Source organism: Pogonomyrmex barbatus, unplaced genomic scaffold, assembly GCF_055798465.1.
Source record: "Pogonomyrmex barbatus isolate J1 unplaced genomic scaffold, ASM5579846v1 scaffold6, whole genome shotgun sequence".
NCBI lineage: Eukaryota > Metazoa > Arthropoda > Insecta > Hymenoptera > Formicidae > Pogonomyrmex > Pogonomyrmex barbatus.
This window is the reverse complement of record NW_028297160.1, coordinates 5686401-5699938: the sequence shown is the minus strand read 5'-3', so window position 1 is coordinate 5699938 and position 13538 is coordinate 5686401. Positions and strand designations below refer to the sequence as shown.

Genomic DNA, 13538 nt, shown 5'->3' with positions numbered 1-13538 from the left:
AATAATTTTATGGTCATAAAACCATGATTACTTCGCTTGCATTGCTATCAAAATTATTAATCATAATATAATTTTATTTTCGAACAGATTAAATTGTATCTTTGTGAGCTTGTAAAAGCAACACTGTAGATGTTGTAAAATCAAAGATAAATATTAAAAAGTGCGTGATCGTTCTGTCCTCTAGAATAATATTCCTACCAATGCGTGTCTTAATTAATAAAGAACATTAAAATAATTACTGGTACAAACCACACCTACAAACCTTTACCACAAGCAGTCGCAAAGTTATTTCCATGATTACAAGCTTGACCCGATGATTCCCTCATAGAAACACTCTCCCATGATAAAATCTCCGTATAACATTGTAATTATTACAGCATACATGTAATAACATTACATTGCACAATATCCGCATTCATAATAAAAATATTTATTCATTTTAAATTTCTTTGTTGTCACTCTTGTAAAGTCTACAGCAATTTTTAAATGTTAAAAGTGTATGTTGCACAACTGTAGAAAAATATTAGTTTATACTTCTTGCCTTTTTTTCAAATCAACATGAAAGTAAAAATTTATATTTGTCACAACGAAAATTATATGTACATTTAAAAATTATATAAGAGTTACATAATTTTATGTTACAGATAAAAATACTTTAGATACAAATTACGTGTATCTAAAAAAAAGATATCTTTTATATATATATATAAACATATAATTTTTTTTTACTGTCGCGGCAAACTGTAACTTCTATATATTAATTTAATTTTTCACGTCACATTTCTTTTCTTTACATTATTTATATAAAACAAAAAACATATTAATGTGAACATGTTTCCATTTTAATTTATTGCACTATCATATTTTAAAAGATCCTATTTATTAAATTCTATTATAATCTTTTGCAATATAAAAAATTAAATTTTTATAAATTAATATGACATAAAATAAATATACTACTGCTAAAAAATTTTCAATTCTGATTTCTACAAGTATCCTTTTATGATTAATTTCCGTTCTAATATTTTTATGTCTTTTTATGTACATAGAATATAATATTTTTATTCATCAAACACTATTGTTAAGTTAAATATCTAGAAGATTAAAAAAAGATTGAAATTCTTTCTTCTTATTTGAAATGATACTTCTATTCTAATCCTTACTTTTTGTTTTTTATCATTGAAGACGTAATATTTTTCATTCGTTTTATATATTATTATAAACTACATTTTTCTTATTTCCAAGAGTTAATTCGTCATGTCGACAAAAAAAAATATAGTTAAAGTAATAAAATACATAGGATAATTACATGTTAATATGTAATAATATATTAATATTACAAAAATTTTTTAAATAAAAAAAATAATTTTTTTAAAAAATTGTTTATTATTTTTGTGATATTTCTATCATTTAATTAACGAAAACAAAATAGGCAAATATTTTGGCATGGTAGTGTTTATTTTATCTATCATTATATATATATTCTCATTTTCAAGAGTCAAATACATTATTTTTAAAAAAATATTTTTAACAAAATTGTTAATTTTATATTTAATTCATGTTAAACTAGAACATATATTTATAAATATTATTGTATCTTTTACATAATTAAGAGCTTGATTTAATTGCGTTATTTCTTTCAACTATATCAATATTATATGATATTAATCTACTTTTCGATGTAGTGAAAATTTCTCACTTTTCTATTTGTAATCAAGAGAAAATGTTTGATATTATAAAATATTTTATAAATATATTAAAACATGTTGTAAAGAGTTACAAAAAAAATTTTATTTGTCACTCTCGAATGTGATTCTTGATACAGTAGTATATGATTACACATAATCTTATCGCTTCATATAATAGCCAGATCGGAGTATAAGTATGAATCGTCATGCCCATCGAAAAAAAAGCTTTCTTCCAGAAAGATAACTAAGGTCTACGATCTTTTTTAAATATTTCTGAAAGTTTATTGAAATGACTGAAATCTTACTAAAATATCTTAGAAAACCGTAGCGAAAACGTTTCAAGGGAATTTTGACATAGTTAGAAAAGAATAATACAAAAACAAGATCTCAACTACGTAGAAGATATTTATATATATTGTTTTGACTTAACACAGATTAAACATAAAATTAAGAGTTTATTTTAAAAAAATGTTTTTTAAATGATCCATTTTACTTTCATCGAGAATATATATAATCTTTATAAAATATATCGCGCTAAAATATTTTTTATTTAATGTTTTAAATAATAAAAAATTTGAAGAATAATAAAACAATTTTAAAGCAAAACTATTTTTTATTTTTTTAAGATTATTTCCATACTGTATGGATAATTCTGAAATATCTTTGTACATATGTACAAATAACGTGACAATGTTTGTTCACAAATGAGCATTTATCAGTGCATTCTTTAAATATCGTCTTTTAATTTACAATAACATTTACAGCACATTGTAATAATGTAAGCGAATCACATCAGGCTAAAATCGCAAGGATGTGACATTTTAAAATTATAAAAAGAGAGATGTACAAAAACGCACTCGTGTTGTATGTTACATATATGTGAGAATATAAAATTTCCTCAGCGCATCAATGTTTTGAAAACGTGTCTCTTTTCTAAGCATGTACAAAACAATTTGACGTATCCATTCGAACAGTTGTTTTAATCAACGTGGCAACGCTGCTTGAAAATATAGCTCGACTATATCAGACACTCTTTTGTTCAGTATCGTCAACGTGAGAGACTGAGAGTAGATGTGAAGCGTTTTTGTCAAGTATCCAAGTTAGATACTTGTTTTCCTTGATTTTTATACGGGATTAAAAATCCGTCTCGTCAGTATTACATATCTCTTTTAATAAGTATTAATGATGAGTAAAGTAATATAAAGTGTGATTATTAGTGCAGTGGAATCCGAATGCAAGATACAGTGTGTGGGATGTAGGATCCTCTTGCAATCTCAGGGGAATCCCCAGAGCAAAAATTTGCATAACTTGATTTCATCATTTTGTAACATCTGTAATTATACGTTTCTCAGCGTAGAAAATAAGAAGAAGTAGGTATTAATCATTTAGGCCATAAATAGATACGATTCTTCATATTTCTATGGGCAATTGTTATCAGCAATGCGTATTTTTAAATAGCGCATTTTTAAATAGCTTTTAAAAAACCTTAAAATTATTTGATTTTAAAACTATTTATTAGTTTTTATTATTTTAATATCTAATTAATTTTTCATATTATTTATAATAGATATCGTGATTAAATATTGTTGCTATATAAGAGGATTATTTAATTTAGCTTCTATTTATATTTTAATTATTGTACTTTTCTTCTTTTTTAAAATAATATAATAAAATTGAAAAAATAATCTTGTTAAGCTAATAAAAAAAATAGTTTATGATATACAGAGTTATTTTGACGTAAATATTACAAAGTGGATTGAAAAATATGTCTGAACAAACAAAAATTGAAAATATTCATGAATTAAATATAGGTAAGTAGTAAAATATTTCCTCTAACATGATACTTCATATGTTATATTATTGCTTTTATAGCAGAGAATGGAAATCAAACACTGGATATATTTAACAAAAATCACAACTTTGCACCATTAAGTTATACAGGAATAAACATTGGTAGATGTTGGTGTACATGGAAACACAAATTTTTAAGTTTTCTTCAGAAAGAAGATGCCAAAGAATTATATAAGAATCAGTGGACGATCGTGATGTTAATGTTGATTGGACCAATTGGAGAAGAAGCATATAAGAATCTTTTCCCAAGTGTTCATGAAGTAAAAGACTTAGAAACAGTATTATGTCAGTTGGATATACACTTCATTTTTGGAAATAGAAAAAAACAGAATAACGAAAATGTCGATAAGTATATTGATAACTTGATGGTAAGTTGGAACAGCAACAGCATTATATAATTCATATTGTTATAAAATGCAATTATAACATACTATTAAAATTCCAAAATTATTCGTTCTTTTTTAAAAATATGTTCAATTGATTGATGAGTGATAAAGTAAATACTATGAAAATGTGATTAAATTAAAGAATTATTTTCATCTTATTCAATTTTATCTTGTTTATGATTTTGAAGTTTAATTTCCTAAAAATTTATGATTTTTAATTATCTTAATATATAAAATATTGATGTCTATAAATGTGTAATGCTAATATTGATTATATATACAAATAATAAAAAAAAATTAATAATTGAACAAAACAACGATAACTATTTTTTGTACATTATTATGTGCACTTGTCAGATATGAAAATATATATATATATATATATATTAAAATATGAAAAGATATCCTTTTTACTTTCTCATCTGATTTATATGAATGTGTGAACTCACATATGATTTTTTTTTTATAGTTTGTTGCTATCGCGAGCAATCATAGTGATCCTGTGGGCATCGTAAAGGAGAAAATTATACAGGATATTAAAAGTCACAATTTCACGGGAAAAGCTATGCTTTTTATACGATCCAAAGGAGAGGATCTTGCACCATTTTTGCGATCGTTGGATCTTCATCAAATTACGCTGTTTTGGAAACAGTGCGAGGAATTTGCGTTGCAAAAAAATCGCGAGAATGTACAAGCGCAATCTTCTAATTCGCAATTCACTGAAATGCAATGCGTTCGTTGTGGCACTTGCCATGACAGAAATTCTTGTCCAGCTCATGGAGCACAATGTGACAAGTGTAAAGGGTACAATCATTTTACGGATAACTGTAAGATAAAATACGTATTCGACTGCAGTAAGTGTGGAACGCATCACGTTCAATCACGTTGTCTTGCTTTTGGTGAATTGTGCAGAAATTGTGGCAAGGTGAACCATTTCTCATGGTTATGTAAAGTTCCTATTGTAAAAAATTGCCTCAGATGTGGTGGAGATCATGCTATGTCTATGTGTCCAGCTCAAGGTCGTGTATGTTCTCGATGTAAGAAACCAAATCACATGGAGGAAAAATGTTTGAGCAGACTGCAAAATAAATGAAAATAATATAAATCGCTTTTTTTAAACGATGACATACATAAAAATTAGATCTACAGTTCTGTTTTTTTTTTTTTTTTTTTTTTTTTTTTTTTTTTTTTTTTTTTTTTTAAGTTTCTCTGATTGCTTTCATCTGATCGATTTCTTGAAAGATGATTTTTAAGAGTAAAAGGTTAATTTACAATATTGAATATTCTCATGAGTAAATTAAAGTTCTCTCTAACGAAATAGGAACTATTTGAAATTAAGTATATCTTATTATCTATTTAATCCATGTAGCTTAATTTACAAAAATACTTTTTAATAATTCTTAAAAATTAATATCTTCTGATTATTTTAAACATTTTTGCTATTTAAATGTTGATTTATTGAATTGGTTTCATGTTTCAGAAAATTGAATGATAATAAAATTAAAAATAAGTTGATCATAAGTTACAGAACAATTAAATGCTATGATATGAAGTGATTTTATAGTAATATATATCCTTATGCAATATGTTTTTAAGCCTATTTCTACGTAAAATATTAGATTAAGCAAAAAATATATTTGTATTATCTTTAATATATATTTTATATATATAAAATATAATTTTGTGTGCATAGATTAAATTTTATCGTTTGGAAATTTATAAGTAATTATCAATTGTCATTCATAGATTGATCGTACGAGAAATTGTTTTACTGAATTTAAATATTAAGATAATTTTATTTTTTAATATTTTGCTTCTACAACTTTATATGTTTGTTTCTCTTATTTTTCTTTAATTTTGCGGTTTTAATATTGATCTATTAGATATCTATATAATTTTAAGCAATTATCTATATAATTTTCTTAAAAATAATGTACTCATATGGTTAGTTATAAACATAATGAGATAATCTTTTGAAATAAATTTGTATTATGTAATATGTATTATATTGTTACTGATGAAATGTTAATTATGATGTCTCTTGTAGAGTTTTCTTAAAATTATTCTCATTTTATTAAAAAAATTTTATATTCTTAAAAATTTATATAAATTTTATATTTATATACATTATATGTAAAAATGTGAGAAGGGGTATATATATTATATGTAAAAATGTGAGAAGGTAGTATGCTTGTTGTGTTGTTTTGAATGCAATCGTTATTCATTATCTTACATCCAGTAAACGATCGCTCAAACTGTTAAAATCATAAACGTGATATCCAATTGTCATCATTAATTGATCAATTAAATATAAAATTTTCGACTGATCTATTTAGAAGTTCCTAAACATCGACTGATGTAAGTAGACGTGTCGCAAAATGGTCAAACGAGATGCTCTTTAAAATGTTTTTAAATCTCCAGAAATTCATTTCCTAATCAATTAACATAGTTAAAAAATTTATCATATGACAAATGACATTTTTAAAAATAAAAAAATAAGTTAAATGAAAGTTTAACTTACCTATACTAGAAATTAAAATAAAAATGAACATAAAAATGAACCGCAGCTCAAACAAATTTAGGAACGTCCAGTTTTATCCACGTCTGAATTGGACACGTTCACTCACATTGGCCGGTGCTTAGAAATTGTCCAGTGGACGACCAATCAGAAAATCTGATATTCAATTAGCAACGTGGTATCATCCAGCTCAAGGGATCGATTGTGTTTCTTGAAACGCAGTGAAAATTACAAAAGTGAGGAAATTTACTAAAGTATCTGCAACTTCATATGTCAAAAGATAGTAAATTTTCTCACTTTTGTAATCTTCAATTCTCGTTTCAGAATCGACCCTCCAAAGGACGCGTTTGACGTTGCAATTGGACCCAGCCACTTACAACGATCGATACCTGGAAATTTTCCATTGGATTAACCAATCAAATAATTCAATTTTAAATTTGCCAATCGGCAGTGTGGTAAGCGAGAGCCTCCTCCGCCCCTCATCGCCAGCGATATCTCTTTCTCTCTTTACGTATTATTCGGCCCTCGTGTCCGCTCTTTATTCTCTATTACGTCTGTGGCACAGCCGCTGCGCACGATCGCTGCGGCCTAGTCACCGTGCGGTCTGTCACCTGACTTACTACGCATCGTGCTCACGCCAAAGGTGGGGGCGGTCTAGCGCAGTGGACACACAACAAGCGAAAAAACTTAAGACAGTTATTGGCGGTCGTTGTAGCGGGTTTTGCGGTGGTTTCACAATTTCCATTTGGACGAGAGTCGTCGCCAGCCCTCGGTGGACGGTGAACGCAGTCGCCTCGACGTCTCCGATTCTCTTAATTCACTTGCCACAAACACGACGATCGATACGCCGATCGCGCGGCTACGCATCAGCTATGCGCCCGTTCCGGCCGATGTTTATGATCGCCGTTCACGTTGGCTGACAGCTGTCAGTCTCACATTCGGGTCGCCAGTGAGTCACCGGATCGGCAGCCGAGGGCCTCCTCCTCAGGTGATCCATCATGATTAGCCCGTTCCCGATTACGGCTTCGCATTATCTACCTGTACACGTTGCGTCTTTTCTTTTTAATTCTTTTTTTTTTTTTTTTACTTTCGATTCGTTTACATTCGTTCAGTTTTTTTTTTATTTCGCCAATCGCGAGCTCGTTTCTCAAAAAGAATTAAAGAAAAGAAAAAGAAAAATTCTCCTCTCGACTATTCTTCCTCTCCCTTTTTCTCAGACGATTCCCGAGACAGTAGCATAAATCGTGCGGTATAAACTCCACGGGCACCCGCACGGAACGGGATCAACCCCTCCGCAAGTATAGGTCGCACGTCACCTATCCTTTGTTCAGATGTCCAGGTATTTTTTGTAAGGACCCATTTTTTTTTCTCTCTCTTTGCACAACACGCACACGCAGCGCGGACGGTGCTGTTATGTGTCTCGCGACGCATTTATAATCAAGCGAATTCTTACATTGCAGCGATATCACCGGCATGGCGTCCAGCTCTGTTAGCCAGGAAGACTTTGAGAACGATTTTGAATATACCAGGAGAACTAAAATCAGAAGTAGACCTAGAGTAGGCCCAGCAAGGACAGGAGATGTATCTTCCATAAGCTTTCAAAGTACGTGTTAAACAGCTTACTAAAAGCGTTTACATAACTCGAGACTTTTAAACTTTTTATTCTTACTTACTGTTGAATTTAAACAGAGAATGAAGAATTAGAAAAATATTGATAAAGAATAGGAGACTATAAATTTAATAATTTTTTTAAAAAATTTAAAAATTTTTTGTGTAGAAAATTATAGTGGCAGATATTTAAATTCAAGAAAGCATAAATAATTTCTTAAAGCTTTACTTTGAAGCTTATATATGAGTCTTAAATAGAAGCAATAAATAACACAAATATTTTGATAAAATATACCTATGAATTTAAAAAAATAAAAAAAAAATATATATATATATATATATATATATATATATATATATATATAAATAAAGACCAGATATGAAAAATATGTTCCATATTTAGAGCTAAAAAGATGGCGGAGTTTTATATTATTTTATAACGAAACGATAATCAAATATTTGATTATTGTTTCGTTATAATTTAATTAAATTGATACTATTAAAACTAATAATTTAGAGATATTCTAAATAATGACCTAAGTATTTAAGAATGACTTAGAAAAACATAATGTGGGAAACTATTTGTGATGATCAGATGTTTTAACTTGACCTTGTCGATTTAAGCGATTCATCCTTTTTTTTCACAGAAAATACACCCGATGTTGAAGAATCGCAGGGTGCTGCAGGGTATGACACAAGTTCGAATCCTGTGCTTCCGCTCGAGCATGAAAATCCTCAAAGTAAACCCATAATAAGAAAACAGGATAAACGTGTGGCCGGCCGGTATGTAAATCGCGATCGTATATGCTTACGAAGCTGAAAAAAAAAACCATGGAAACTTATTGTCGCGCTTGGAGTGTCCATTAGCCAACAGCATCTTTGATGCACGGAACTTTACGTAATTGCCTAATATTACTTTCTGGATCTGGTTCTAGTGTCTTTAGTGTCGTATCCTGTTTGCACAGGCCAACGCATATAAACAAGGGGAAGCAGCAACGCGATCGACGGAAACTCCGAGAAAAACGGCGTAGCACAGGAGTCGTGCATTTACCATCGACAGAGGTTCGCCATTGTTATCGTCAATCAAGCCATAAGTAATCGATTCAATTTCATTGCAATGAAGCATAGTAATGATATGGCTTTTAGAATTTCGAGAAATTTTTATGTAGGACTGCGAATTATTTCTAGACATAAGCATTATTGAAATCTTACATCTTACTCTCGCGTTTCTAACTTCTTGAAATTTATTCTTTTCAATTATTTTTTAATTTTTACACAATATACACATACACAAACAAGTTTGATCCTCTACTTTGAATCTTTTAAATCTTAGATTTTCAACGTCTTACTAAAGTAGTCGATTGAAGTAGTCGGTTGATATCAAGAGTTAAGAATATATTGCTATTTTTTCATTAAATTTTTAAGGAAAAAATTTTGTAAAACAAAAAAAAATATGGTGAATAAAGGTGAACTACTATCTTTAGAAAAAATGTTAATACGATAATTGTTTAAGTATTAAATATTTAAAGTAATTAAATACTTAAAGTAATTGAATGCTTAATATAAGCTTCTTATAGTTCAAATTATAAAAATATTAATTTTAATTCACGTATTAAAATTTTTCATGGATTTTAACATCAAGCTTGGTAATAATTATTACTTATAAAATATAGTTTAATTATTTAACGTTTAAATATAAAAAATATCTCGGACATTTGGTAAAATGTATAATTTCTCAGAGCACTGGAGGTAGTACGGGAGAAGACGAGGAGGAGCTTAGCGGCACTTGCCTTGAAACTAAGCACAACACGCATCACAATGAATTTCTTGATCACGAATTAATAGAAGTAAGTGCAGTCAATTCCACTTTTTACTTTTTACATATGCAGAACGTTCTGACAAACATGTACATTGAAAAAGATTCGTATGAGAAGATGGAAGTTAGTTCACACACAGTTTACACGTAGTTTACGCTAGACTTTTTTTTTTTTATTAAATTTTGTATTAAGAGAAAGAGAGATTTAAGTGTTATATTTTACATTCGACGTAGGTAAAAGGACATTTCTTATTGTTGCAAAGTGTAGATAAAATCTTTTCTAAGTTATTTATCATCGCATCATTTTGCAGGAGCGGAACGCTAGAATGTATGCGCAAAGACGAAACAAAAGGTATCTCACGCATATTCACACGTAATTAATGATAATTGGGAAACGAGCGTTTTTATCATGGTGCAGTAGCTGTCTTTGACTATCTCTTTTAATGAATCACGACTGCTTTCTAGGCACTACCGTACTTCATACAGGTCATGTATAGTTAGGCACAGTTGGTAAGTGCGTGACATCGTATCGAAAGAACTATGATTAGGCACGACCTGTACGAAGTACGATAGAGCTAATAGAAAATCTTGATTAATCGACTGACAAATTGCTTAATCTATCATGTTCTCTGAATCTATATTCCCATGTAACTAACATGTAATAATATTCCAAAATATTAACAATAATACAAAGCAATATTAGTCATGTAATGAAATAATTAACAAGAAAATTTAAACACATGAAGCATTTGTTGGGATATAAAGAATATAATATATGAAATAATTAGATTTGAATGTATTTGAAACAAAAAGAAAAATTGAGAGTTTAATTTTATTTAATAAAAAACTTAATTAGTCTATCATGTTACGTAATATTTATATAATTTATATCATTGCATAGTTAAAGAATAATAATTCGTACTTTTTGTCATAATTCGATATAGTAAAATTTGGAAAAATGTGTTTACAGTGATTATAAAATAAAGAGCTTAAAGCAAAATATGTTAAATTACACGAACAAAAACCGTATGAAATTTTTATTTTACTTATCAAAGTTATACATAATTAATAATAATTATTTTTTCAAATATCTTGAAAAATCTAATGTAAATTAACATGTACTGATTATACTGAAATTAAAATTATATGTGATATTCTTTGTATCTGCATCGATGGTCGTGCCTAATGCGATTTATAAATAGCATATAACGTATGATAACGGAAATTAATAATCTATATGATAAGTGAAACATGATTTACATACGATTGTTGATGTCTGCGTTTTAGTCATTCTGATTTGGAGGCCGACGACGAAGAGTTCGATTCTCTCAATCAATCCGACAGCATTAATCAATCGGATCATGGCAATCATGAACCACAGACATCTGTCAATGTGACTGTCAGACCCAGATTGCCGACGCCAACGGGTGACAACCCACACGAAGTAAGTCATAAATAAATTAAACAAAATATGCCCAATTACGTAAATTGAATTTTTAATAAAAGAAAGACGTTCCGAGACCTAATTATCATAACAGAAAATAAGATTTATTTTCTATATTAATAATTTGACAATCAAATGCAATATTATTCGCAGCTGATTGAACGAGCGCAAGAGGAAAACAGGAGGCTGTTATCCCTTCTGGAAGATCGGGACCATAAAATAATGGCGCTTGAGGCTCGCCTTTTAAAGCAACAGCATGAGATGGCTGTGGAACGAGAACGACTTCGCGAAGAGAATGCTACGTTGATTCGCGCAATGGCGGCATTAGCCAGCAACTAATCCTCTTCGTGTAATAAAAATTTTGGCTCTTTGCTCCTTATAATAATTACTGAGCTGCAGGATGAGTCATAAGTCGCGCACCGCGCTGATTTCTTAATTACATTATACTATATCTTCTTATTTGGAATTTTCTTATTATTTAGAACGATCGTCCTATTGAAAATCTAATTTTCACATCGTCTCCCAATATTTCAATTATTGGGAAATTTATAGCAGCCATGAGCTGAACGACTGACAATTACGCATTGCGTTCATTATTTTAATCATTGTTGATATTGTGATATTTTTTTATATAGTACGAAATGCAAAATGATCGACAAACGACCTAACGTTTTCTTTATTAAATATTGAATCGATAGAATGAATAGAATTTTTATTTTCATTATATTTGGATCTTTGAAAAATTATCAAATTATATTATAAAACAAAAGTTACACATCACAGTAAATATCTTAATTGCTTTTGTAATATCCTGCATATTTTTACTCAATATGATATAAAATAATTGAATGTTAAGTTTATCTTTTGTCTATGATATTTTTCTTAGAAAATATTGGATTTCTGTATGATTTATATTAATTTTCATTTTTTTCTAAATGAAAATTGGAAAACGATACAAAATTATCCTTTTATATGGCTTTTTTTGTGTTGACTATGACATAATCAAATAAACTGAAAGCGCATCATATTGATTCTTCTTTATTTTCTTTTCTTTTTTAGTGAAACAAAAGGCTGAAAATTTAATGAAGTATATTAGCTTGTAATGAAAGTTGAAGAAACTTAAACATCAGGATAGTGATATATATATATATATATATATATATATATATATATATCACTATCCTGATGTTTATATGATATATATATATATATATATATATATATATATATATATATATATATATATATAAGAATTTAGGTATTTAGTCTAATAAAGCTAAAAACATATTTATGCATTGCATTGGTGGTTATTGATTTTCTATGTTCTTTTTTGATGCATGATTTATGGATCATCCTAAGCAATAAAGAAGATATACCTAAGTAGAATAAACCCAACTTTAGTGCGTATCGCAAATTGAGTCATTATAAATAAACAGATAATTCTCTAAACATAATGTTAGCGGAAAGTATAAATATATTTTTTTGCGAGCTGCAACGCGAGTTACATTTTGTAAAAAGCAAATAGCAATCCTTCACGTTGTAAAAATATTATTACGATAATTAAATCGGCCATCACTTGCAGAACTTTGATCGCAAACACAGATCGCACGTTTCTTATCGATATATTTGCTATCGCCGATTAATTGCCATTTTTTTTGTTTAATGTGTTTTCAATGAAGCAACAGACGGACGAACGTAGAAATGTTGGAACCACGTGAAAATGCCGATTATGACATAGGCGACTTAATCCGTTTTCTATTGAAATAATGTAAGAATGGATGTTCTATGTAAGTTTTATACTTGCAATACACTGATAATGTAAGATTATGAATCATTTTATTATTTTATTACTATTAATGTTATTATTATTATTATTATAATACGCGACCATACACCAGATTCTTTGTGTGTGTGTGTGTGTGTGTGTGTGTGTATATATATATAGATAGATAGATACACAAATGATTCTCTCTGTAGCGACTAATCGACGCATTTGATTGAGGAAACTTCCGTGACAAACTTGTGTAATACGCGGAACGGTGTAATGAGAATGTGTAAAATTGTTTAAAGAAAAACTTTTATTGCCAGCTATTAAATAATTCGTACTCCATTTCTCGTTCCTTTCCGCCTGTAGACAAGTAGACGTAATAAAAACTTATAAAGGCTCGCGTGAAAGTCAGAAGAAAGTTTCTTGCATTTGTTTTTTCTGTATAATCGTTGATACAAT

At 28.9% G+C, this 13538-nt stretch overlaps 2 protein-coding genes across 14 annotated transcripts; both read left to right on the top strand.

Annotated features, from left to right (window-relative positions):
* The first annotated feature begins 2419 nt into the window (after positions 1-2419).
* LOC105424239 (uncharacterized) lies at positions 2420-5922 on the top strand. Of its 6 annotated transcripts, none has more exons than XM_089082397.1 (5): positions 2422-2837; positions 2911-3058; positions 3400-3499; positions 3561-3907; positions 4395-5922. In XM_089082397.1, the coding sequence occupies exons 3-5, from the start codon at positions 3454-3456 to the stop codon at positions 5016-5018; spliced, it is 1017 nt and encodes a 338-aa protein (XP_088938523.1). In that variant the 5' UTR covers positions 2422-2837; positions 2911-3058; positions 3400-3453; the 3' UTR covers positions 5019-5922. The 6 variants fall into 6 exon arrangements, with proteins under 6 accessions (XP_088938525.1, XP_088938524.1, XP_088938523.1 ...); XM_089082395.1 differs by having other exon boundaries at positions 2906-3058; XM_089082399.1 differs by having other exon boundaries at positions 2420-3058; positions 3414-3499; positions 3564-3907.
* A 1100-nt stretch (positions 5923-7022) lies between these two features.
* Positions 7023-13410, top strand: LOC105424202 (uncharacterized). 8 transcript variants are annotated; one of them, XM_089082404.1, is made up of 10 exons: positions 7024-7431; positions 7661-7791; positions 7904-8046; positions 8699-8834; positions 9017-9113; positions 9791-9898; positions 10179-10219; positions 10333-10377; positions 11155-11311; positions 11465-13410. In XM_089082404.1, exons 2-10 carry the CDS (start codon positions 7775-7777, stop codon positions 11648-11650), a joined length of 930 nt encoding a protein of 309 aa, XP_088938530.1. In that variant the 5' UTR covers positions 7024-7431; positions 7661-7774; the 3' UTR covers positions 11651-13410. The 8 variants fall into 8 exon arrangements, with proteins under 8 accessions (XP_088938532.1, XP_088938530.1, XP_088938531.1 ...); XM_089082401.1 differs by having other exon boundaries at positions 7025-7431; positions 7661-7782; positions 8987-9113; XM_089082400.1 differs by having other exon boundaries at positions 7025-7431; positions 8987-9113.
* The last annotated feature ends 128 nt before the right edge of the window (positions 13411-13538 follow it).